Source organism: Felis catus, chromosome A1 (genome assembly GCF_018350175.1).
Source record: "Felis catus isolate Fca126 chromosome A1, F.catus_Fca126_mat1.0, whole genome shotgun sequence".
NCBI classification, from domain to species: domain Eukaryota; kingdom Metazoa; phylum Chordata; class Mammalia; order Carnivora; family Felidae; genus Felis; species Felis catus.
In genome coordinates, this window is record NC_058368.1 from 5,162,541 (window position 1) to 5,187,706 (window position 25,166).

Consider the following 25,166-nt stretch of genomic DNA (forward strand, 5'->3'; position numbering starts at 1 on the left):
ATATATACATAGTATAATATAATAAATATATATAAATCTCTACATCTCTATATCTCTATCCTTATCTATCTATGTATCCATGTACCTATCTACCTATAAAGTTGTTTCCATGTCTTGGCTATTATGAATAATGCCGCAATAAACTTGGAGGTACAGCTATCTTTTTGAGTTAGTGTCTTTGTTTCTTTCACATAAATACCCAGAAGTGGAATGGCTGGATCATCCCACATGGTAGTTCTGTATTAAACTTTTCGAGGAACGTCCCTACTGGTTTCCACAGTGGCTGCACCAGTTTACATTCCCACCAACGGTGCCCAGGTGTTCCTTTTTCAACAGATCCTCACCGACACTTGTTTCTTGTCTTTTGGATGATAGCAGTTCTGAAAGGTGGGAGGCGCTATCTCGTGGTTTTGATTTGCATTTCCCTGATCATTAGTGATGTTGAACACCTTGCAAGGAATTTTCATAGACCAAAGTGAGCAGGATTGAGGAAGTTTGGACGGGGCGTTTGCTAATAGGTTAAAGCAGGGTTACTTTCCTTACAAGGAGCAAAGGCCACTTCTTGGAGCTGGGTTAGGTGATCTGTGCCGGGCAGACCAGCGCTGATTAGTTGACCTAGGCCTTTCTTTTCTGGGGGAGCCAAGCACAGAGCATCGAAACTTAAGTTCTGGTTTGCTTACATGGGGCTTAAGCCACGAGGAACTTGAAGTTGGACCTAACCCGGTTACTTTAATGGAATTATACTCTATTTACTCTTTTGTATCTTGCTTCCACTCAGCATTATGTTTTTTAGATTCATCTGTGTTACTGTATATATTCGTGATTTATTCCTTTTTATTCCTCAGTCATAGCCCATAATATGAATATATCACAATTTGTTTATACGTTTACCTGTTGATGGATATTTGGGTTGTTTCCAGTTTGAGGCTATCATGAATAAAGCTGCTATTAACATTTTTTTAAGTTTTTTAAAAAGCTTATTTACCTGTTTTGAGAGAGAGAGAGAGCGTGCACAAGTGAGGGAGGAACAGAGAAAGGGTGAAAGCGAGAATCCCAAGCAGGCTCCACACTGTCAGCGCAGAGCCCCACGCAGGGCTTGAACCCACGAACCGTGAGACCACGACCTGAACCAAAATCGAGTTGGACACATAACCACCTGAGCTACCCAGGTGCCCCACTGTTATTAATACTCATTTGTAAGTCTTTTTGTAAATATGTGTAAATTTCTCTTGGGCAAATACGTAGAATTTCTGGGTCATAGGGAAGGTGGATATGTGACTGTGTAGGAAACTATGAGTTTTTCAAAGTGGTTATAGCATTGGACACTCCCACCAGCCAAGTATCGCCACTCCTACAGTATTTGGAGTTGTTAATCTTTATTTCTAAGCATCCTGCTGTGTACTGATATGTCATCGTGTTTGAATCTGCATTTTCCTGATTATTAACGAATTAGATTTGTCTTGGGAGTATTGAGTTGTAGGAGTTACTCATATATTCTAGAAACAGGTCCTTTGTCAGACGTGTGTGCATTGTGAATGTTTTCTCCTGGACTGTGCCTGCCTGTTTATTTTCTTGGTGTTGTTTTTTGATGAACAGAAGTTTTATTTTTGGTGATGTCTGATAAAAGTTTTTTCTTTTATGGTACTTTCCAGGTCTTGTCTAAGAAATGGTTTCTTCTAGAAGCTGTACATGGCTAGTTTTTTTACACTCACGTTTACGATCCATTTTGAGTTAATTATTGTGTTATGGTTAAGGGATCAAGGCTTAATTTTTTTCCACATGAACATCAAGTTTTAGCACCATTTATCGAAAAGACTATTTTCCCTATTGAATTGTTTGGGTGCCTTTGTCAGAGTTATTTAGTGGTATTTCTGGACTCTCTGTTTCAGTGACGTGTCTCTGCACCTGTCTATACTACGCTGTCTTGATCAGCATTAGCACGACAATAAGACTTGAGATCAGGTAATGTCTTTGATTTTCTTCTTTGGGTCCCTTGTTTTCAATGTGGAGGTCTTGCACATCTTTCATGAATTTTTCCCCACGTATTTTATGATTTTGGCGCCCTTATGTTTTATGAAAATTATATTTATTTGCTGCTGGTTTTGATAGGTTGGATTTCCCCAAATGGCTGCAATGGTGTTTCCAATCCTTACGTGCCACCAGAATCTTGCCTCTTTTCCATCAAGAGCTGGAGTCTATTTCCTGTCCTCTCGAACCGACTGGGCCTTTGCGACTCCGTAACAGGTTTGGTGGGAGGGAGACCGCAGGCGTTCCGAAGCTAGGTTAGAAAAGGTGACATAGCCCGACTCTGTCTCCTGGGACTGTTGGAAGCCAGCCACCATGCTGTGAAGAAGCGTCAGCTGCCTGGAGAGGACATGTTGAAGTACAGCAGAGGACAGACCCAGCTAAAAGCCCAGCTTCAGCCAGCGTCACATGCCAGACACAGGTGCTAACGAGTAACGGGAAGGGGAGGGGGCCTGCGACACCCGCCCCTCTGGTCATCAGGAAGATAGTGACCGTTCCACTGAATATTTCTTGTTCTATGTCCAATTTGGGAAAGTGCTCTCCAAAAACGATGTAAAAATTAGAGGAATTTGGAGTCATCAGAATGCACTTACAGAATGCTGAATACGACTGCGTTAGAGGAATAAGGTTTTCTATTAAATCATCTTCTTTCCTGGATCTTTTGCCCAATACTCTCAGGGTTGCTTTTTAGCCTGTGTGTAAATAACAACAGGGAGAGAGGAAGGAGGCCTTATGAAGAAAGCCTAAAAGGAAATTGGTCTGGGGACAGAGGGAAAGGAAAGTGGTGAGGGATTAGTGGTGGCTTCCACTCTGACTGTATTGTCCCTCAAGCTGGCGAGGAGGTACACCGATGAACACTGTATGTGTATCGACATCTTTTTATTAATTTTTATTTTTTAAATGCTTATTTTGAAGGGGAGAGAGGCAGAGCGTGAGTGGGGGAGGGACCGAGAGAGAGGGAGACACGGAATCGAAGCAGGCTCCAGGCTCCGAGCTGTCAGCACAGAGCCCGACGTGGGGCCTGAACTCACAAACTGTGAGATCATGACCTGAGCCAAAGTCGAACAGTCACCCAGGCGCCCCTATTGATATCTTTTTATATGGTGTACATATGCCATTTCCTTTTCAAAAATGTTTCCCTATGTATAGACACAGGTCTATATACATATGATATACATATATATGCATACACGTATGACCATTTTTTCATGTGTAAACATTTTAAAAGGAAATGAGGTTTTCGTTTGAGGAAAGGGGCTTAAGAAATGGTGTCAGGTCTTCATTTGTATGAAAGAACTTCAGAAGGACACAAGCCAGTTGTTTTCTAGAACCACGAAGGTTAAGAATGGGCTTGAGTGAGGGGCGCCTGGGTGGCGCAGTCGGTTAAGCGTCCGACTTCAGCCAGGTCATGATCTCGCGGTCTGGGAGTTCGAGCCCCGTGTCAGGCTCTGGGCTGATGGCTCAGAGCCTGGAGCCTGTTTCCGATTCTGTGTCTCCCTCTCTCTCTGCCCCTCCCCCGTTCATGCTCTGTCTCTCTCTGTCCCAAAAATAAATAAACATTGAAAAAAAAAAAAAAAAAAGAACGGGCTTGAGTGAAAACAGAATTTTAGGTGGTTATACGAGGGGAAGGATTGCTTGGCCACCCTAGTTCTTGAGTGTTGGGAGTGTGCTGCCCAGAGAAGTTGGGCAGATTTCGTTCCTTGGAAAACAGGGTCGGCCTTTCTGCCGTCATTCCACACCATACTGTCTCTGGGAGACCGGGTCTGTCGTTGGCTGACCTCACTGCTTAGGGAGAGGGCACAGAGAATAGAGAGGATGGAGACAGCTGGCTCTCAGGGACGGAAAACTCGGATCCCCTTTTCCTTTACGTCATCCCTTAGGACAGAAAGGACTGCTCTTCGCTCCGTAGTATTTATCAACCCACAGTGCCAGGGGCTCGGTGTGTCCTTCTTGGTCTAGCTCTTGAGGGTTTTTTCCCCTCTGCATGCTGCTGCTGTCACCTGACTTGTGAATGCGTGGGGTGGTGACTCTAGAGTGGAGGCGCAGGCTCTTTCTTGACAAGTCTTTGCTTCTATGGGGTAGACACAAAATGCATTTCTCTGACTATTGTATACATACAATGTTTCCCTGTCGCTGTCTGTTTTGCATTGGCTCCTCTTTTTTACAAGCGTTTTGGTCTCCTTTGGTTCTAGCCTAGGCTGCCCCTGACAAGCGTGAAAGCATTTCTGAGAGGTCAAGCACAGGTTATTGAATGATCCATACTGGCATGTGCGTTCTGAGACTAGTAACAAATAAATACTGGTCATCGGCTAGCTTCTGTCCTTTGTGCAGGTGTATCTTTAGAAGACTTCAAAGGTAAGATTTAGGTCTGGATCCTGTAGTCAAACGCCATCCTTAACTAACTTCCCCAGAGAGATACCCGCCAGTCAGATCAGGGAAGTTAACCACGGCAGTCAATGAGATAACACAAGTTCAAGTGAGGCGCCCATCTATTGGCCCTCGTACCTACGACGTCATCTTCACAGTGGGCCAACTGGACTGTCTCAGCACTCTACAAAGTCGTCAGGACAGATTTGGTTATCGGAAGATACACACAAGAAGAAACAGAAGCACTCTCCCGACTTCATGATAGGGATGCAGGAAATCAGGGGAAGGCACTGAGCCAGTCTGTGGTGGTCAAGGCAGTGGCCTCTATTCAACATACTCAGCTTCTTAAAAATTAAAAATAACTTCTATCTACTCTTTCTTTTCCCACTTGGTTATGGGCAGAACATTTTTCATCTTAAAATTCGGAGTTGAAAAAAGCCCTATTTTTCACCTGAGTCCTCTCCAGCTCTGCTTAAGCTCTCAAGGGGGTTGTTCTGTGTAGGAAATTGAATCATCAGTGACAAAGTTTTTGACAGACTCTGCTGGGACGAAGTTGCTTCACGATCACCCTCAGCAGCTAAGACCCACTGAGAAAACATCTTCCGCTCTGAAGCTCTCAACTCCAGAACCGAGAAAGTTCTCTTCTTCCTCAATACCATGCTGAAGATTCACACTTCTTATCAGAAACACTTTTTTCCCCCCCTGAGGGCCCAGAATGGGCAGGCAGGGAATCCCACCTGAAGCTAAGGTTGCCAGTCTGTCCATCCCTTCTGCACGTTTTTCTGGGAAAATGCGGGGCAGAGGCTAGCCAGGAGGAGCTGGAGGGATGCCTGGCCTTTTCTCGTGGGGCACCGATTCTTTCTGCTCAACTCTGTTCCTCTCCTGGTCCGTCCCCGGTATTTACGCTAAATTTAGTGTAATGATCACATCGATAAATAAACGCAAGGTCAGCCTCTCTTACAATCATGTTTCTCTTTTCACTCTGAGGTCGGAATTTCATCAGCTATTAAACATTCAGCCTTTCCCCCCTCTCTTTATGGAACTGTGCCCAGAAGGACCAAGTGCGGTTTGAACGCTGAGTAAAAACAGTAAGAAATGGATCAAGTGACCTTGGACAAATCACCTCACCTGCCACTGATTTTGTTTCCTATGGAAGGTGTGTCGGTGTGTGTGTGCGAGTGTGTGCGTGTGAGCTAAGCGAGATAAGTATTCGTAGGGGCTTCTCACAGTTTTAACGTGCCACTAACTAGAATTCTAGGCGGGCTGGGGGCCCGGAGTCTGGACACCCAGGTTTTCTGTTTTCCAGACCCTACACCTTAGAAGTACCTGCTCTTTGCAGCCGATCCCACCACAATGTACACAGAACAGAAACCGAGAGAAGCCGGCAGAGTCAGGAGTCCCGAACGATTCCCACGGGACAAGCGCACCACCTAACAAGGGACAGGTAAAAGAGGCAGCGGGCAGGGGCAGAAAAGGGCACCCTGAGGTGCGCTCGCGCCCCAGAGGAGCCCCCTAGCGCACCGCCCCGTCCCCCCACCCGTCCCCTCTCCGCCACCTAAGAGCCCCCCGTGCTGCGGAACGTTCCAGACTCTCCCCGGCCGAGGCCCGCTCCGCCTCCCGCCGGGCTCCCCGCCGGAGGGCCGGACCCCTCCCCCGCCGCCGCCGCCGCCGCCGCCGCCGCCGCCGGGCCAGCGAGGCCCGCAGCGGTGGCGTCCGCGGGCGCTGCCGCATTGGCCGGCGGCTGCGGCACGGACGGCGCAGCCTCCTCCTCCTCCTCCGCCGGCGGCCCCGCAGTCCGGCCCGGGAGCGCGCCCACCCATGGCCCTCGGGCCGCCGTCCCTGCGCCCAAGCCCAGCGCGCAGCCTCCGCCGCTCGCCCGGGGCCGCCTAGCCCCCGAGCGGGGCGCGATGCCGAACGCCTCCCGCCTGGACAGAGCGCTCAGGATGTCCCTGCCCCGAAGGTCGCGGATCGGCTCGTCCGTTGGTGAGAGGGGAGGGGCGCGCGGCGGGGAGGGTCGGCGGGGCGGGGGAGGGGGGAGGGAGGCGGGCGCGCGGAGGGGAGCCGCCGCCCCGCCCTCCTCCCGCCTCCCGCCGCCGGTGCTCGCACCTGGGGGTGGGGGTGGGGCGCGCCCGCGCCGCCGGGAGGGCCGCACGCGGGGCGAGGGGCGAGGGGCGAGGGGCGAGGGGCGAGGGGCGAGGGCGTCGGGGACCCCGCTCCGCCCGCGGGCCGGGCTGCGTGTGCGCGCGCTCGGGGTGTGTGCGTGTGCGCCGCCACGCGCGTGCCCGGCCGCCCCTACACGGGGGGTTCCCCGTCCCCCGCCGGGTGGGCGCGGAGACCGTCGGGCATCGGCGGGGCCGGCCTCGCCCCGCGCGGTGTTTGCTGTAGGGCCCCGGGGAGCCGAAGGGCCCCCACGAACGTTTGTCGCCACCTGGGCCCTGGGGACTCGCGCGCGCACCCGGCGGCGACGCACCGGCTCTCGACCACCCGCACGGCCACCGCACACGCCCCGCTGCGCTCGGGCGCCCGGGCGTTGGGGCGCCTAATCCTCTAAAGCCCGACACCCCGGTGCTTCCATCCCGGCACCCCCGGCCCCTCCCGTCCGGACGCTCGCATTTTGTTTCTTATAGACTATATTTAGAAAGCAAAGTCGCGTTAAGCTGGATGTTACGTGATTATGATGCACGATGGGTTACCTAGACACCCCCCCCCCCCGCCCTAATGAGAAATCTCTTACCATTTCAGGGCGCCCTGCACGTTTGTAGGTGGATCTTTGATTGGAGGAAGGGACAGGGTCTGCACTTTGGGGCTGGGGGCGTTTGGAATTTCTGTGCAGTTTTTGTCGCTTGTTTTGAGAAAGTAGGCTTCTAAAAATAAGTGACTTTCCCATTTCTCTGGTTGAGTCATGTGAGGTGGAAACGGCAGACCAGTGTTTCCACGTTATCGTCCGGGCGCCTTCAGACTGGTTGGAGGAGAAGCCCAGTGCGAGAGGATCGCTGGCCGAGACTGGGCAGTGCCGAGTGCGGGCTGAGGCAGGGAGCCCCGCTGGGAGGGGACAGCGGCCATCCGGGGGCCGGATGGTACCTGTGACAGTGCTTAGGTGGAGCGGAACGGGGCGGAGGGGCGGGGAGAGCGGGCAGGGCCGCCGCCATATGTTTGAAGGCAGAGGCAATAGCATTGTTCCTGATACGGATTGAGGCTTCAGTAAACAGAGCATCAAAGGTGGCTGGGAGGAGAAAGAGAGTGGAAGAAGGCGCCACTGTGTGACGGTGCCGTCGCACAGAGCCCCGCTCTTGCGCGAGTCCTGCGTTGGCTTTAATGCTGTGTTGTCGCTGTCTCGGAGGCCTTAATGGGTTTTGAATGAGGGGCCTGCAGTTTGATTTTGCAGCGGGCCCTGCAAGTTACGGAGCCAGGGTGTATAGATGTGGCCCAGAAGGGAAAGGTCCTTGGACGGAGCCCTAGGTGTGGTGACATTTCAAGGTTAGGGCAACCCCCAAGGGGCTGAGAGGATGGTCGAGGGGAAGCCCGGAGAGGTCCTCTGAAGCTCAGCGAGCCAGCCAGCCGTGCGGAGGGCAGGAGTGCTCAGCTGTGCCCAGTGCTGCTGGGAGCCCAGGAGAGGCACCACCTGCCGACAGCCCGTCATCGAGGGCACGGGTGACCTTGCACGGAACTGCTTTGTGGACGCGTGGGCAAGAATGTCTACAGAACACCTTCAGAGAGACTTAAGGGGACAGATATTGGAGACAGCAAGTACAGAAAACTCTTGGCTGAATTTTGTAGCAAAGGGGGAGACTGAGCAACCATAGGCTGAGTTTGGATGATGGACCAGGACGGAGGGAAGTGCTGGGGCTGGGGGTGCTGCAAGGGGAGGGCCGGTCCATGCTGGAGGGGTAGCCCAGGAGTGTCCTGAGCTTTGAAACTGCTTTCCAGGTGACGGAGGTGCGACACCATGAGTGGGACATTGCCATCAGCAGAACTGGCACTATCACCACCCATTCTGCAGAAACTCTTTTTGGTACTTTACTCCTTCACGTGGAAGAGGTTCTTCAAAGAACCTTTTCTTCTTTTCTTTTCTCTTTGCTTTTCTTTTCTTTTCATTTCAAACAAGTCTTTTTTTTTTTTTAGCGTTTATTTATTTTGAGAGTGAGAGAGACAGAGTGCGAGCAGGGGAGGGGGAGAGAGAGAGAGAAACAGAATCCGAAGGAGGCTCCAGGCTCCGAGCTGTCAGCACAGAGCCCAACGTGGGGCTGGAACCCACAAACCACAAGCTCCTGACCTGAGCTGAAGTCGGATGCTCAACCGACTGAGCCACCCAGGCGCCCCTCGAAGAACCTTTTCTAAAATGAAATGAAACAAACCAACAACCTGTTAGAATTTGGGTTAAATTTGCATTAAGTTTATAGATTAATCTGGAGCGAGTAGACATTTAAAAAATGTCCCTTTAACCATAAACATGGTATTCTCATCATTTATATATGTCTTTTATGTCTTAAAAATTTTTTTTTTATGTTTATTTATTTTTGAGAGAGACAGAGTGTAGGTGGGGGAGAGGCAGAGAGAGGGAGACACAGAATGTGAAGTGGGCTCTAGGCTCCGAGCTGTCAGTACAGAGCCCAATGCGGGGCTTGAACTCACCAGCTGTGAGATCATGCCCTGAGTCGGAGGCTTAACCGACTGAGCCACCCAGGTGCCCCTGGGTCTTTTGTTAAAGTGTCGCAATTTTCTCCATAAATTTCTATGCATTTTAAAAGGTTTATTGCAAGATAATTCTGTTCCGAGAATAAATGAGCTTATTCAAAAATTACATTTTTAATTGGTTGTTGCTGACGTCTAGGAAACAAGTTTTAATGTTGACTGTTGTATCAACAACCTAGTGAACTGTCATAAATTTTTGAAGCTTAGGGTTGCTTTAATTTTGTGTGTGTAGACGTTATCTGCAAATATTAATTTCATTTCTTCCTTCATAATTGTTATAACTCATATGTTTTTCTTATTTGATTACATTCATTAGTACTGCCAATTAAAGTTTGACCAGAAGGGCCATTCTTGCTCTGCTCTTAGAACATTAATGCTTCCAGAACTCTCTGTTGAGGAATGGTGCTGGAGTCCGCAGCTGTTCTGTAGGACTCTAAGGAAGCACTCTGTACTTCCTACTCAGTACTTTAGGGCAGAGGCGGGTTTATTGTGCATTTTAAGACACTGGTCAGGGACCAGCAGAATGCTTAAAGCTACCTGGGTGGTTGTGAGGTCTTTCCCTTTCCTCTTTCCTCCCTGGGTCTTTGTGTTCAGGAAGAGTGCATCCTGGCCCCCGTATCAGAATGGCCATAATAAAAAATAGTGACCTCAGCAAATCCTGGCAAGGATGCAGAGGAAGCGGATCATTCCGACATTGTTGCTGGGGATGTAAGACGGCGCAGCCACGCAGGAAGAATGTTTAGCAGTTTCTTTTCTTTCTTTCCCTTTTTTGATCGAAGCATGGTTGACACACAACGTCACATCAGTTTCAGGTGCACGACACAGCGATATGATGTGACATCTCTGTGTGTTATGCTGTGCTCACCACGAGTCTGGCCCCCCACAGTCACCACTCAGCGTGTTGACTCTGTTCTCTATGCTGTACCTTTCGCCCCCCCGACTTACTCATCCAGACTTGTGGAAGCCTCTCCCTCCCGCCCTTCTCCATCCGTTTTGTCCGTCTCCCACTCGCCTCTGCTCTGGCAACCATCCGTTTGTTCTCTGTATTTATGGGTCTGTTTCTGCTGCTTTTGTTTTTTAGATTCCACAGATAAGTGGAATATGGTATTGTCTGTGACTGCTTTCACTTAGCATAATACCCCCTAGGCTGATCCATGTTAGCAAATGGCAAGATTTCATTCATTTTATGGCGGGGTATATTCCATTGTATGTATGTATACGTATGTATATATATTTATCCGTCTCAATGATCAGTACACAGTTGTCAGTGGACAATCAGGTTGCTTCCATTTCTTGGCCGTTGTAAATAATGCTGCAGTGAACATAGGAGTACTTCTTTCTTTTCTGAATTAATGTTTTTGTTTTCTTTGGCTAAATACCCAGTAGTGGAATTACCGGGGTATATAGTATTTCTGTTTCTAATTTCTTGAGGAAACTCTGTGCTTTTTTTGTTTTCACCATGCTGCACCAATCCACATTCCTGCCAACGGTGTACAAGGTTTCTCTTTTCCCCACACCCTCACCTACACTTGTTATTTCTTGTCTTCCCGATACCAGCCATTCTGACAGGCGTAGAGTGACATCTCATGTGGTTTTGGTTTGCATTTTCCTGATGATGAGTGATGTTGAGCACCTTTTTATGTGTCTGTTGGCCACCTGGATGTCTTCTTTGGAAAACTGTCTATTCAGTGTAAATTAAAAAATAAATAAATTATTAATAAAGAAAGACAAATGTCTGTTCAGGTCTTCTGACCATTTTTAATTGGATTTTTGGGGGGTATTGAGTTGTATAAACTCTTTATTTTATTTTATTTATTTTATTATTTTTTATTATGACATTTATTGTCAAATTGGTTTCCATACAACACCCAGTGCTCATCCCAACAGGTGCCCTCCTCAATGCTCATCACCCACTTTCCCCTCCCTCCCACCCCCCATCAACCCTCAGTTTATTCTCCGTTTTTAAGAGTCTCTTATGGTTTGGCTCCCTCCCTCTCTTTTTTTTTTCCTTCCCCTCCCCCGTGGTCTTCTGTTAAGTTTCTCAGGATCCACGTAAGAGTGAAAACATATGGTGTCTGTCTTTCTCTTATGACTTATTTCACTTAGCATAACACTCTCCAGTTCCATCCACGTTGCTACAAAAGGCCATATTTCATTCTTTCTCTTTGCCATGTGCTATTCCATTGTGTATATAAACCACAATTTCTTTATTCATCCGTTGATGGACATTTAGGCTTTTTCCATAATTTGGCTATTGTTGAAAGTGCTGCTGTTAACATTGGGGTACAAGTGCTCCTATGCATCAGCACTCCTGTATCCTCTGGGTAAAGTCCTAGCAGTGCTATTGCCGGGTCATAGGGTAGACCTATTTTTAATTTTTGAGGAACCTCCACACTGTTTTCCAGAGGGGCTGCACCAGTTTGCGTTCCCACCAGCCGTGCAAGAGGGTTCCCATTTCTCCACATCCTCGCCAGCATCTATAGTCTCCTGATTTGTTCATTTTAGCCACTCTGACCTGTGTGAGGGGATATCTCAGTGTGGTTTTGATTTGTATTTCCCTGATGAGGAGCGACGTTGAGCATCGTTTCATGTGCCTGTTGGCCATCTGGATGTCTTTGGAAAAATGTCTATTCAATGTAAATTAAATACATAAATAAATTATTAATAAAAAAATAAAAATGCCTAATCAGGTCTTCTGACCATTTTTAATTGGATTTTTTTGGGGTACTGAGTTGTATAAACTCTTTATATAATTTGGCTATGGTAGTTTCTTATAAAGCTGAACACACAACTGTCATTTGACATGGCAATTGTCCTCTTGGGCATTCATTTCAGAGAAATGGAAACCTGTCTTTACACAAAAACTTATGCGTGAATATCCATAGCAGCTCTATTCATCATAGCCAAAATTTGCATGTCTTTCCATGGCCGAAAGGATAAACAAGCTGTGGTATATCCATACCATGTAATACTACACGGCAATACGCAGGAACCAAATACTGGAAACACCACAACTGGGGTGGGTCTCCAGGGAGTTGTGCTGAGTACAAAAAGTCCAATTACGGGGGCGCCTGGGTGGCTCAGTCGGTTAAGTGGCTGACTTCGGCTCAGGTCATGATCTTGCGGTCCGTGAGTTCGAGCCCCGCGTCGGGCTCTGTGCTGACAGCTCGGAGCCTGGAGCCTGCTTCCGATTCTGTGTCTCCCTCTCTCTGACCCTCCCCCGTTCATGCTCTGTCTCTCTCTGTCTCAAAAATAAACGTTAAAAAAAAATTAAAAAAAAAACCCAAAAAGTCCAATTACGAAGACTACGTGTCACCTTATCCTGTTTATATGACATTCATGAAATGGCAAAATTAGAGGAATGGGGAATAGGTTGGTGGTTGCCAGAAATGAAGGAGGGCGTACGGGCAGGAAGGATCAAACGGCAACATTAGGGATCCTTGGGGTGGTAAGAATGTTCTGTGTCCTGACTTACCAATAGCAGTGCCCTGGTTGTGATATGGTGCTATAATTTTGAAAGGTGTTTCCACGGGGGAAAGCTGGGTAAAGGGTACACAGGATCTGTGTTTCTTACAACTGCATGTGGATCTAAAATGATCTCAAAATGTTTCATGAAAAAAAAAAACAAGGTAAACTGTAGTGATTTTTCGTCAAAAGAAAATAGTTGTCAAGTTTCAGATCCTGTAATAAACTCTCAGTTTAAGACAGTGGACTGAAATTATTATAGTTTCATTGATAGGATGTTTCCTCGGGGAAATTGCATCGTACATCACCTGTTTCTAGAACACGGCAGAGCCTCTGTGTTTGATAAGCTCTGTGCTTGACGCACTACCTCCTGCTTGATGTCATCTTGGCGGGGTCTGGGCCAGGGGTACTCCGTTGAAATTATTCTCATTTTTTATAAACTCGTAGTGAAGGGATCAAAGGCCACCGTCTGCCTCAAGATGATGTGCTCAGCTGCGTACTATTTAGTAAAATAATTCTGGGATGATTATTTTTTGCTCATGAGGTATCTTTGACTCCTGTCTTCATCTGGATATTCAAAGGTACTTTTGCCAAGTCTCCCTTTCTCCAAATATATGTTCGGTGTCCGTGTGGCTGAGATATTTTACCAGGTGATGGGAATACAGAGACTGACCAGGGGTGGCCCCCCGGCCTATCTGGAGCGTACCGTTGGCCCAGGGAGGAGCCTTTCAGTCCAGGAAGGGGGACAGAGCTGTTGATTTTAACAGATATGTACTGAGTGCCCACCACGTGCCAGGCACCGCTCCTGGTGCTAGAAACGCAGCGGTGAGCGGAGCAGGTGCTCTCTCGTGGAGCTTGTGGCCCTAGTGGTTGGATACAACACACGGGGTCGGCGTGCACAACTCTCTTCCTCTGCCTCACCGTGGCACGCATGGCCTGTGACAGCTCGTGGAAGGTAACACTCGCGGGCAGCGCACACGGATGAGTGATGAATCTGTGAGTGTGTGTATGGGTGTGCAGGGTGAGGTGAGGTGTGAGGACAGAACGGAAGAGAGAGGTTTTTTTTTTTTAATTTTTTTTTTCAACGTTTATTTATTTTTGGGACAGAGAGAGACAGAGCATGAACGGGGGAGGGGCAGAGAGAGAGGGAGACACAGAATCGGAAACAGGCTCCAGGCTCTGAGCCATCAGCCCAGAGCCTGACGCGGGGCTCGAACTCCCGGACCGCGAGATCGTGACCTGGCTGAAGTCGGACGCTTAACCGACTGCGCCACCCAGGCGCCCCGAGAGAGTTGTTTTTTACAGACTGTGACGTCAGAGGTATCTAGCTGCCTCCCTGTTTTATTAAATTTAGGGATTTGGCTTAAATGACAGAAGATTAGCAATGGAGAGCGGGTGGGCAGCCAGCGCACGGACCAGAGACGGAAACCGGAGGAGGACGGCAGATCTTCCAGAAACTGTCCCCAGTGTCCTCCTCCCAGCCCCACCCTGGACCCATCCATGTCCTCTGTCCTCTCCTGGTCCTCAAAGGCGGGTTTTTTTTTTTGTTTTGTTTCGTTTATAAAGAGTTCCCGTGTGGACTCAGTTTTCCCATAACCACCTGCCCCACGTGTCAAGGGGCCAAGTGGGCAAATGAGGGCAGCGGAAAGTGGAGAGAGCTCTTCTGTTAGGACGTGTGCCGGGAGGCCTAGCTGGCTGGCGTGTTGAATTAAGAACGGGCAGATCATGACCTGCGGAGGGAGGAGGCGAAGGCCACTTGCCTGAGGCTGGCAGGGGGCTCCCTCAGCCCCCAAGCGCCCGCTTTGGGAAAGTGAAAGCCCTCTGGGTCGTTTTGACCAAAGGTGCGGTTTTGGTACGCTTACACAAAGGGAGGAGTCACCAGAGTTATTACCCACAAAGCCCAGAAATGGGGCTGGGGGTGCAGTGAGCTGGGGGGGAGGGTGGTCCTCCATCCGGGGGGGCATGAGTGAGCCGGAGGCAGAGAACAGGGTCGCAAGCACCTGTTTCCTATAAGGTGGTCAGGGTGGAGGGCAGTAACTTCTGACGACCTTAACTCGAAGGGGTTATTTTATTTTATTTTATTTTATTTTATTTTATTTTATTTTATTTTATTTTTTTAATTGTTTTTAACGTTTTTATTTATTTTTGAGACAGAGAGAGACAGAGCATGAACGGGGGAGGGGCAGAGAGAGAGGGAGACACAGAATCGGAAGCAGGCTCCAGGCTCTGAGCCATCAGCCCAGAGCCCGACGCAGGGCTCGAACTCATGGACCGCGAGATCGTGACCCGGGCTGAAGTTGGATGCTTAACTGACTGAGCCACCCAGGCGCCCTGAAGGGGTTATTTTAAAAGATGCCTTGGGGAAGGCACAGTGGCAACTTTCGGGGCCCTCCCAAGCTCAAGTCCATACGTGAATGTCCAGACCCTGGGTGTGAGTAGGGGAGCCATGCCGTAAAACACCCAGGCGGCAACTCAGAAACACAGACGTTGTCTTTCATCACGAAGGGCGGGACGGCGTCTCAGAAATGGCCAGATCCTCCCGTTTCACCGAGGAGAAAGACAGTTCAGAGACATTCCTCGCCTCTTGGTTAATTTCTGACAGGACCAGCTAATCCCCCAAGTCCAGTGTGCTTTTGGCCACCTCCGGTGCACGTGGTTCAGTATCACACCCAAGCTGAACAGAACAGGCTCTGTTTTTGTTTTCTGTTCCTCAAATGGAAAGACATAAAGAGTTAGGCCTAGTTGCTCCTGCTTCTGTTTTCTCTACTGTCTATCCTGTGGGTACTCAGAGCTCTGACTGAGCTCTGTCATGGATCAATTTTGGACTTGGTCTAATGGGCTAGATTGTGTTTGGAACTTTCTTAAAAAAATTTTTTTTTTAACGTTTATTTATTTTTGAGACAGAGACAGAGCATGAACGGGGGAGGGGCAGAGAGAGAGGGAGACACAGAATCTGAAACAGGCTCCAGGCTCCGAGCGGTCAGCACAGAGCCCGACGCGGGGCTCGAACTCACGGACCGCGAGGTCATGACCTGAGCCGAAGTCGGACGCTTAACCGACTGCGTCACCCAGGCGCCCCGTGTTTGGAACTTTCTTGATGGCAGTATGCATCGGGGTTCAAATACCTGGCTTCAGGATCAGAGAGAATTGGATTCAGTTCTGTATGACGTTGGAAAGCTTCCTTTATTTCTATTATAGATGTGAATGAAAATTACAATTTGTACCCCATGGGGTGGTTGTGATTAGTAATGTGTATCAAAGTGCATGCCTTGGGGCGCCTGGGTGGCTCAGTTGGTTGAGCATCTGACTTCAGCTCAGGTCATGATCTCGCAGTTTGTGAGTTCGAGCCCCGCGTCAGGCTCTGTGCTGACAATTCAGAGCCTGGAGCCTGCTTCCAAGTCTGTGTCTCCATCTCTCTCTGCCTCTCCCCTGCTGATGCTCTGCCTCTCTCTCTGTCAAAAATAAATACACTTAAAAAAAAAAAAAAGAAGTGCATGCCTTAATTATTTGATACATTAAGAGAACTTTGTGATGCAATCACGCTTGTATTGACAATATACAAGGTAAACTCCTACCCTGCATGACCGTGGAATTGGAGGAAACTTCACCTCTCACCGTTTCGCCAGGTTAAATCTCACGATGGAGGCCTGTGGAGGACATGAGTGTATGAAGTCACCACGCGAGCATTTGAGCATTCTTCGCGTGTCCTTATCCGGGTGTATGTGATCACCCGCCAAGCACTCTGATATACGTAGAGAATTCATCCTCCAGTGTCTCTGGAGACTTTCCCCTGCTGTTCATTTGTCCTACCGTCATGGCCCTTTTTTTCCCCTACAGGTGGCCAGTAAACACCCTAGTTGACGGCTTCAGTTGCTTAATAATTGACTTAACTTTTACAGCGGATGTTTTATCTTAAACCCTTATCTGACCGAGGTGCCAGCGAGACTGACGTTTCAATTCAAATTATTCTCTAAAAAACTCTGCAGACATTGAGGGGAGGATGTGCATAGAACACCTTTAAAGGTGAGCCTCTGCCTTTCCTTCTTGGATCTTTACATTTTATAAACATTTTTTTTTTCAACGTTTATTTATTTTTGGGACAGAGAGAGACAGAGCATGAATGGGGGAGGGGCAGAGAGAGAGGGAGACACAGAATCGGAAACAGGCTCCAGGCTCTGAGCCATCAGCCCAGAGCCTGACGCGGGGCTCGAACTCCCGGACCGCGAGATCGTGACCTGGCTGAAGTCGGACGCTTAACCGACTGCGCCACCCAGGCGCCCCGATCTTTACATTTACTAAATATAACCTGTGGTCAATGCCGCACTAGATACAAGATCTTATTTACATCCATTTAGGCTGGGGAAAGTGCTCAGGGCCGATGCTAACAACTGTTAAGAAAGTCTAAAAATAAAAGTGATGTCATGTTCATGCCCTGGGAGTTCTTCCCCGTCGTTAAGGGCAAACTCCGGAATAAGACCTGGGAGAGAGCCCTCACCAGGACAGAGCACCAAGGAAGCCAGGATGGTTGGTTGCCCACGCGAAATACCCTGACGACCTGTAGGGACACATGGACACCTGGGTCTTTCCTGCAAAGATGTGTTCATAAGGGTGCACGAGTAGTACTGTTCATTCATCAGTAGTGATTGTGGAGGGCTCCCTGTGTCAGCACGAACGTGTGTGTGTGTGTGTGCGCGCCCGTGTGTGCATGTCTCTTCCTCGGACAGTTCATCTCTTACTTTGCTCATTGCTTGTAAGAATCAGAATCTGATATCACATCACCTGTCACCCGAAAAAGTGACCTAATCTCTGTTAACTTTGAACTAGAGATTTTACATTTGCAAGTAGACTTTCCAGACTTGTAATCTCATGCTAAATAATAAGCAAATGTGACATTTCACACATTTCGGTGAAGCGTTTGGGGGCTGCTTCTCCCTCTTCTGTCCCGAGGGGTGCTGTGTGGGCCGCGATCAGTGCTGAGGATCCCTGGATTACTGTAAATATTTTAAGCACATTACCGAGACTGGTCGTACGGGAAACTAGAGTAAGCAAATACTACACGGAGTAAAGACCTCTCTGCTCTGACATTTGGAAGCTCATTCCAGATCCTAAGTTCAGGGAGGGTTGCTGTTTTTTCACCGGCCTTCAGTGATGCCTTCATATCATGGACAAGCTCATTCACATTCAGAGGGAGACACTGCACACTGGCAAGCTGTTCAGCTTCGTGCCCCACAGGATCAGGCCTCTTATGAGCTATTTTTAGCCACGTAATGATTATCCTTATTTAAGACTCTTTTCCATTTTCTTTTTGCTTTTTTTTATTTGCACCGAGGAAACAGAACTTGGGTTTTAAAACTGCAGAATTTTTGTCTTTGGACCCCCAAAGAAGTAGTTACTGTTTGTCTAGCAAACAAACTAAGTGACCTTTTGTTCTTGAATCTCAGGAGCCTCGCTCCACAGCTGAGTTTAACTGAATTGCTAAGAGTGTAGGATAGTGTGAGGGGTTTCTGTGGTGTCCCCTGCCCCCACGGTCCCTTCCCCAGATTACCCGTGCTGTTCACTTGTGCTGCTGAGAGTTTTAGAAATACGCTCTTGGGGTCTGCCCTACCTACGTTCATGCTCATGGTGACCTTCCTGATGCTTGGAAATACGTCTGTTCCACTCTATTTAGCTCTTCCACTCTCTGATTTTCAGATGTCAGGGTGTGGGCAGATATTCTGGAAGGGAAGACACCACTGTGAGCAAGTGACTGAGGGGGCCTCAGGTAAAATAAAGTGCACAGGTAGGGGCTGTTACGGTATTCCAGGTGAGGAATGATGAGGGCCTGATCCAGGGAAGCATCAGAGATACAAAGAGAGAATGACTGGGGAGCACAGCTGAGTTGGAATGGACGTGGTGTAGAGATGGAACCAGACAAGTAGAAACGTCTATCCATCTTGCCTGTCCATTATTTGTCCTTTGAGAGCCCAGGCACTTCGCAGAAGTGGGCAATACTTCAGAGAGTCAGACGTTATCGGAGTCAAAGGTGACTCTGTGCCATCCAAGATGGCGGCCAGCAGCCGCAGGGGGTTACTGGGCACTTGAGAGTCAGAACCCAGTGTAGTGTGCACACTGCATTCTGAAGGCTTAGTAGGAAAAAAGAATCTGAGACATCGCATTAGTAATATATGGTGTTTCTCACATATTGAAATCATACTTGGGATTGGTCAAGTTAAATAAAATATATTATTCCCATTATTTTCCATTTCTTTGTATTTTTTTTTTTTAATGTGCCTATGAGAAAAGTTCAGATTGTGTATGTAGCTTGCATTGTATTTCCATTGGACAACACTGTCATAGATCGTCTTGTCCAAGCACTTGTGATTGACTATTCATGGAATTGTAGACTTTCAGCAATAAAATTATCTGGGAGCCCAACATCCTCCCCTCTGGGGGAGGAAACCAAGGCTCTGACAGGTTACATTCTGGAACCTGCCTGGTGTTCCAGGGGTGGCGACCGCCTGGGGTCCATGTCTTTCTACTCTTCCAGTATTCTTTTCAGGCTTATTTTGTCTTTCTCTGGCACGGAGTAAATCTCTCTTGGGCACAATGTAAGCGATCCACCTTGAGTTTATTTTGAAAATTAACTGGGTCATAGTGCAATATGACCAATATGTTTGGTTTTGCTTTCCACAGTTTCACTCACAAGGCAGAACATCATCTGGAAACAGATGATTCTCGTTTTGAGCAATTGGTAGAGGGTCCACAGTAGCCTAACGCTGCGTCACAACGCCTGTGTCACTGACCTCACTTCATCTCATCACGTGGGCATTTTATCATGTCCCATCATCACAAGAGGAAGGGTGATTGCAGTGTAAAAAGTTATTTTGAGGGAGAGGCCACATTCACATTAATTTTATTGTGGTATATTGTTGTTACAATTGATCTGTTTATTAGTAGCTATTAATCTCTTACTGTGCCTAATTTATGAATTTAACTTTATCACAGATACGTATTACGTACAGGAAAAACACAGTATATATATATATATATATATATATATATATATATATATATAGGGCTCAGTACTATCCACGGTTTCAGGCATCCACTGGGGGTGTTAGAACGTGTCTTCGTGCATAAGGGGGGCTACTGTACTTGAGATTCTGTTATATTTCTTTGAACCTAATATCTAACAAAACCTACTTGCTTGAGTCTTTGTCGTCTGAGATCGTCAGTCAATATTTGCAGAGAGGATCTTCAAATATTATGCACCTGCAATTTATGTTAAATGAACCTTTGGCCCCGTGCTGCATGGTCTAGAGAGAGAAGCTGGCAAATCTTACCCACCCCCATGACAACCTCCCTCATGACCAGTGGGCATTTTGGTAGCAATTTCCTCTTCCCAGACACCGGTCAGTAATTAGAGTCGAGTTTTTTAAAGACACATATCTTAAAAATGTTTCCCTCTGAGTGTATATTTTCTTCATAATGTAGTCCTCAAATGGCTGTCCCCCAGAAATGGAGAAAGTAAATACAGAAGAAAAAGTAACCCAAGGGCCATGTTCAAACACCATTAGGCTGTCCATGGCACTGAGTCTTGTTGGGAAGGCAAGGTAGGTTTTGTTACCGGGGGATAAAGCTAGGCTTTTTAGATCGTCCCTGAACTTTGAGTTTTTGGGAATTTCTTTTAGCATTGATGAAATCGTGGGCTGTGATACCAAATACAGTGTGGGTAACCGAGATGATACTTGTGCTGTCGTTAGCAGTCTGATACCTTGTTCCATTGGCGTGTGGTTGTTTTGCTTTAAGGGGAAGATCTGACTCTCAGGCTGTGTCTGTGTGATCGAGAGCTATGTTGTCTGTAGTCTGCGGTCCGTTTCAGCAGAGGTCTTGGCCTTAGGAGCATGGCTGTGGGGTATGACTGAAGATACCCTGGGTAGGAGAGGTATCCCGTGGTTCTACGTCCACCGTAAGGCTCTTTTAGGCAGAATGTGGACAGGATGTATCAACGCCATGCCAGAAATACCACGCAGGGCAGATGAGACCTTGGATGTGGCGATGGCCGTGTGAACTCAGTGCCGCGGCATCACGCTGTGAGGTCAGCACTGCCGTGTTGCACCGTGACAAATATCTAATGACATGTATCCACCATTACAGAATCACAGAGTATTGTCACTGCTCTACAGGTCCCCTGGGCTTTACCTGTTTATCCTCCTCTGTCCCCGGCCCCTGGCTACCACTGATCTTTTTAGTGTCTCCATCGTTTTGCCTTTTCCAGAATATCATGTGGTTGGAATCCTACAGGACGTTTTCAGACTGGCTTCTTCGCTTAGTGATTCGCATTTAAGACTCATCCGTGCCTTTTCACAGCTTGATATCAAGCTGTTTTTTAAAATCCCTGAATAATGGTCTGTTGCCTGGATGGACCACAGTTTATTTATCCATTAAGCTACTGAAGGATATCTTGGTTGCTTCCAAGTTTTGGCACTTATGAATAAACCTGCTGTGAAGGTCTGTGTGCAGGTTTGTGTGTGGACATACATTTTCAACTCCTTTGGGTAATCTGATCATATAATGAGAGCATACTTAATTTTATAAGAAGCTGCCGAACTGTCTTCTAGAGAGGCTGTGGCATTGTACATTCTTACCAGCAGTGAGTAAGGATTCCTGCCGTTGCACATCCTCACCAGCATTTGGTGCCATCGGTGTTTTGGATTTTAGCCATTCTAATACTTGCTGTCCTTTGCAATTCCCTAATGACGCGTGATGTGGAGCATCTTTTCATATGCTTCTCTGACATCTGTATTTCTTTTTGTATCTAAGTACAAAGAACTCTTCAATGTTTGTTTCAGAGAGAGAGAGAGAGTCAGAGAGAGACACACACACATACACACAGAATCCGAAGCAGGTTCCAGGCTCTGAGCTGTCAGCACAGAGCCTGATGTGAGGCTTGAACTCATGAATGGTGAGATCAGACCTGAGCCGAAGTCAGATGCTTCACGGCCTGAGCCACCCAGGCACTCCTACAAAAAACTCTTCAAACTCAGCAATAAGAAAACATATAACTTGATTTACAAATGGGCAAAAGAGGGGCGCCTGGGTGGCGCAGTCGGTTAAGCGTCTGACTTCAGCCAGGTCACGATCTCGCGGTCTGGGAGTTCGAGCCCCGCGTCAGGCTCTGGGCTGATGGCTCAGAGCCTGGAGCCTGTTTCCGATTCTGTGTCTCCCTCTCTCTCTGCCCCTCCCCCGTTCATACTCTGTCTCTCTCTGTCCCAAAAATAAATAAAAACGTGGAAAAAAAAAAAAAAAAACAAATGGGCAAAAGATTTGAACCGGTGGTTCACCATGAAAGATATGTTTTGCAGATATCTTCTCCCAGTCTGTGGCTTGTCTTTCATTCTCTAAGAGTCTTTTGCAGAGCGTATGTTTTCCATTTTAACAAAATCCAACTTATCAATATTTACCTTCACAGATTATGCTCTTTCTTGTTGTTTCAAGTTTTCTTTGATAATATTTTTTCTTAGCTTTTTAAAACTTACATGTGTAAAGTTATTCTTGTAGAGGATACTTAAAATTTTTTTTTAACATTTATTTATTAGTTTTGAGAGACAGAGACAGAGCACGAGCAGGGGAGGGGCAGAGAGAGAGGGAGACACAGAATCCGAAGCAGGCTGCAGGCTCCAGGCTCCGAGCTGTCAGCACAGAGCCCGGCTCGGGGCTCGAACTCATGAGCCACGAGATCATGACACTGCGCCACCCAGGCGTCCCTGGAGGGTACTTTTAAATTGTGAGTAACACATACTGTTTTTTCCTCCTAACACAGGCGAGAACTAATCAGTACATGAATCCTTTTCCTCCCCGCTCTTGGCCCCGCAGACAAAAAGAAGACTGAAGCTTGGCTGTCTGACTCCCTCCCCTACTGCCTTCTCTGCTGAAATCACCTGAGTTGGCTTCTGAGCGTGTTCACTGTTTTCTTTGCTCACCAGGCTTCCTTGTGTACCGCTCTTCTTGTTGGAGTAGATCCCCCAGGATCTCCCAGTGACCAGCTGGGAGTGTAAAGGGTTTCTCCGTGTCCCTGAAAATGCTTTTATGTCATCCTCCCAATTAAGCGACAGTTTTGCTGAATACAGAGGTCTAGCCTCCAAACTCTTTTCCTTCAGTGCTTTAAGGAGATCGCTTCATTATCTTCCTGTACCCAGATTTGCTGATGAGAATCTACGTCCATCAGACTCTTGTTCCTTTGCAGCTAAGCTATTTTCCTTTTTGATTAGTTTTTAATGATATACGTGTCCTTGGTGTTCTCAAGTTTCAGTCTAATGGATTTTCTTTTGCCCATTAGTTAATTGCTCGGTGCTGGAGGACCCTTTCAATCTAAGAATGCTATCTTTCTTTTGGGGGGACGTTTTTATCTTGCCTTGTCAATCACTGCCTCCCCTGTCCTCCCCCCCTCCTGCTTGCAGCTTCCTTTACATCAATGTTGGCACTTCTGTGTCCCCCCACCCACTCCCAGGGGTTTCTTAATTGTATTTATATTCCTTATCTCCTAATGCCCCATTGGGGCGTTACCTGGCTGTTCACTGATGCACTCTTTAGCTTTGGTTTTCCTTTCTTTTCATTTTTTTTCTCCTTGGTTTTTAATATCTACCGACTTTTTATTTATTTATTTTTTATTTTTTTTTCAACGTTTATTTATTTTTGGGACAGAGAGAGACAGAGCATGAACGGGGGAGGGGCAGAGAGAGAGGGAGACACAGAATCGGAAACAGGTTCCAGGCTCTGAGCCATCAGCCCAGAGCCCGACGCGGGGCTCGAACTCACGGACCCCGAGATCGTGACCTGGCTGAAGTCGGACGCTTAACCGACTGCGCCACCCAGGCACCCCTCTACCGACTTTTTATTTCAACATTTATGTATTTCATTTCCAAGGTCTCTAATTGATTCTTTTTTTTCAAAACACTCTAGTATTGTGTAAGGTCCTGAGCACTCTGCTTTCCTGGAGGATGTGAATTACACGTTTCAAAGTATTTTTCTGATTGTTTTATTATTGGAGTGTGAGTTCTGTTTGTTTTCTCCTTTTCAAGGTGTTCATGCACCATGTAGTTCTGTGTGATTCCAGAACTCATTTTTTAAAAGTTGGTTTATTTATTTTAAGGGGGTGGGGGATGGGCAGAGAGAGAGGTGTTTTGTTTTGTTTTTTTTTCCTCAGTTGAGGGTCCCTGGAGAGGGCCAAGCAAAGCTGCGGGGGATCGGGGATCATCCACACTGTCTTCAGTTGAGTGCAGAGCAGGTGAAACGTGCTAGCAGGTGCCTGCAGGGATGGTCTGCTCAGCTCCTCACTCCTTCCACATAAACAGCTCTGTGTCCCACGAGCCAGAGGAAGCTCTCTGCAAAGGAAAAGTGTGGGTCAGTTTCCAAAGGGCCAGAGTTTCAGTGGTTTATCCCTGGCCAGGTGTCCTATGGGACCACATTAGCCACACAAGTAGTCTATCCTGTGTTTATCCTCTCTTTTCTTTTGCTTAGATGCACGCCTGCTGGTTGCAGAGGGGAAGTCACGCACAGCATTCTCTTTTTGTTTGATCTGTGCTGTAGCTTAGGCTGAGCACAGTCCCGACTGTAGGCAGGGATACAGCCCAGATGACTCTAGTCGGACCTTTTGGGTTCCGACCCCGACACATCCTCGCTGGGCGTCCATGAGGAAGTGAGTTACCTGACTCCATGAGCCCCGCTTTCCTCGTCCATAACATGCAGGTGGTAATAATACCTCACTGGTTACAGAAAGACCTTAAATATAATAACATATATGGAGCACCTACCACTACCCGAAACTTAATGTCATTCATTGATTATTGTAAAATTAAGAATTAAAAACAATGACATGATATGCTCTTGTAATTATTTCAAGAATAATATGCTAGGGATTATAGGGCTCTGACCCTCCTCCATTTTATTTTATCCATAACTAGATTGTTAACTTTTCTTCATGTAATATGAACTCTGTATGGATACCAAAGTCTTTGTCTGGAAAGTCAAATGACAATCATAGTGGGCTTAATTAAAAACAATTTTTTAAATGTTTATTTATTTTTGAGAGAGAAAGAGAGAGAGACAGCCGGGGGGAGGGGCAGAGAGAGAGGGAGACACAGAATCTGAAGCAGGCTCCAGGTTCTGAGCTGTCAGCACAGAGACAGATGCAGGGGTCGAACCCACGAACTGTGAGATCATGACCTGAGCCGAAGTTGGTTGCTTAACTGACTGAGCCACCCAGGCACCCCATAGTGGGCTTAATTTTTAAAGAACATTGCAATATTCCTCTCACATCACCAAATGCATGGGAGAATTTGCTCTTGTGAAACAAACCAGTTTTCCACCTTATTATGGTGCTTTGGAAAACTTAGAGGAATACAGGGATCCCATACCTCCCTGCGCCCACACTGGTTACTGGAAGGGATATGGGGCGTGCCCAGTTGGCCCCATTGCAGACTCGCACTTTTAAACCAAAATTATGCTAAGCTGAGTAGCAGTCTGAACATTAGTAGGAATGGATGTTTTTCCTCTTGGAATCCAAATTGTCATTTTCTCTCATCACTGTACATGGAAGGTGTGACCACCCCTTACACTCCAGACTCTGCAACAGTTTA

At 47.4% G+C, this 25,166-nt stretch overlaps 1 protein-coding gene and 1 long non-coding RNA gene across 3 annotated transcripts in view; one reads left to right on the forward strand and one right to left on the reverse strand.

The window, feature by feature from the left end:
- Window positions 1–1,124: 1,124 nt before the first annotated feature.
- LOC123381727 lies at window positions 1,125–5,852 on the reverse strand. Its single transcript, XR_006589087.1, has 3 exons — window positions 5,719–5,852; window positions 2,619–2,717; window positions 1,125–2,364 (listed from the first exon to the last, which is right to left on the reverse strand). It is a non-coding gene; the product is annotated as an uncharacterized LOC123381727 (long non-coding RNA).
- Window positions 5,721–25,166, forward strand: part of ATP8A2 (ATPase phospholipid transporting 8A2) — a 633,649-nt gene continuing 614,203 nt past the window's right edge. The window contains exon 1 of one of the 2 annotated variants that reach the window (XM_006927173.5): window positions 5,721–5,836. Coding sequence is in view for 1 of the 2 variants with exons in the window: in XM_023250034.2 (XP_023105802.1) it covers window positions 6,300–6,375 (76 nt within the window). In the remaining variant the exon portion in view is untranslated. Of the gene's footprint in view, window positions 5,837–6,162; window positions 6,376–25,166 lie in introns of those variants that run through there. The other variant, XM_023250034.2, reaches the window with a different exon arrangement.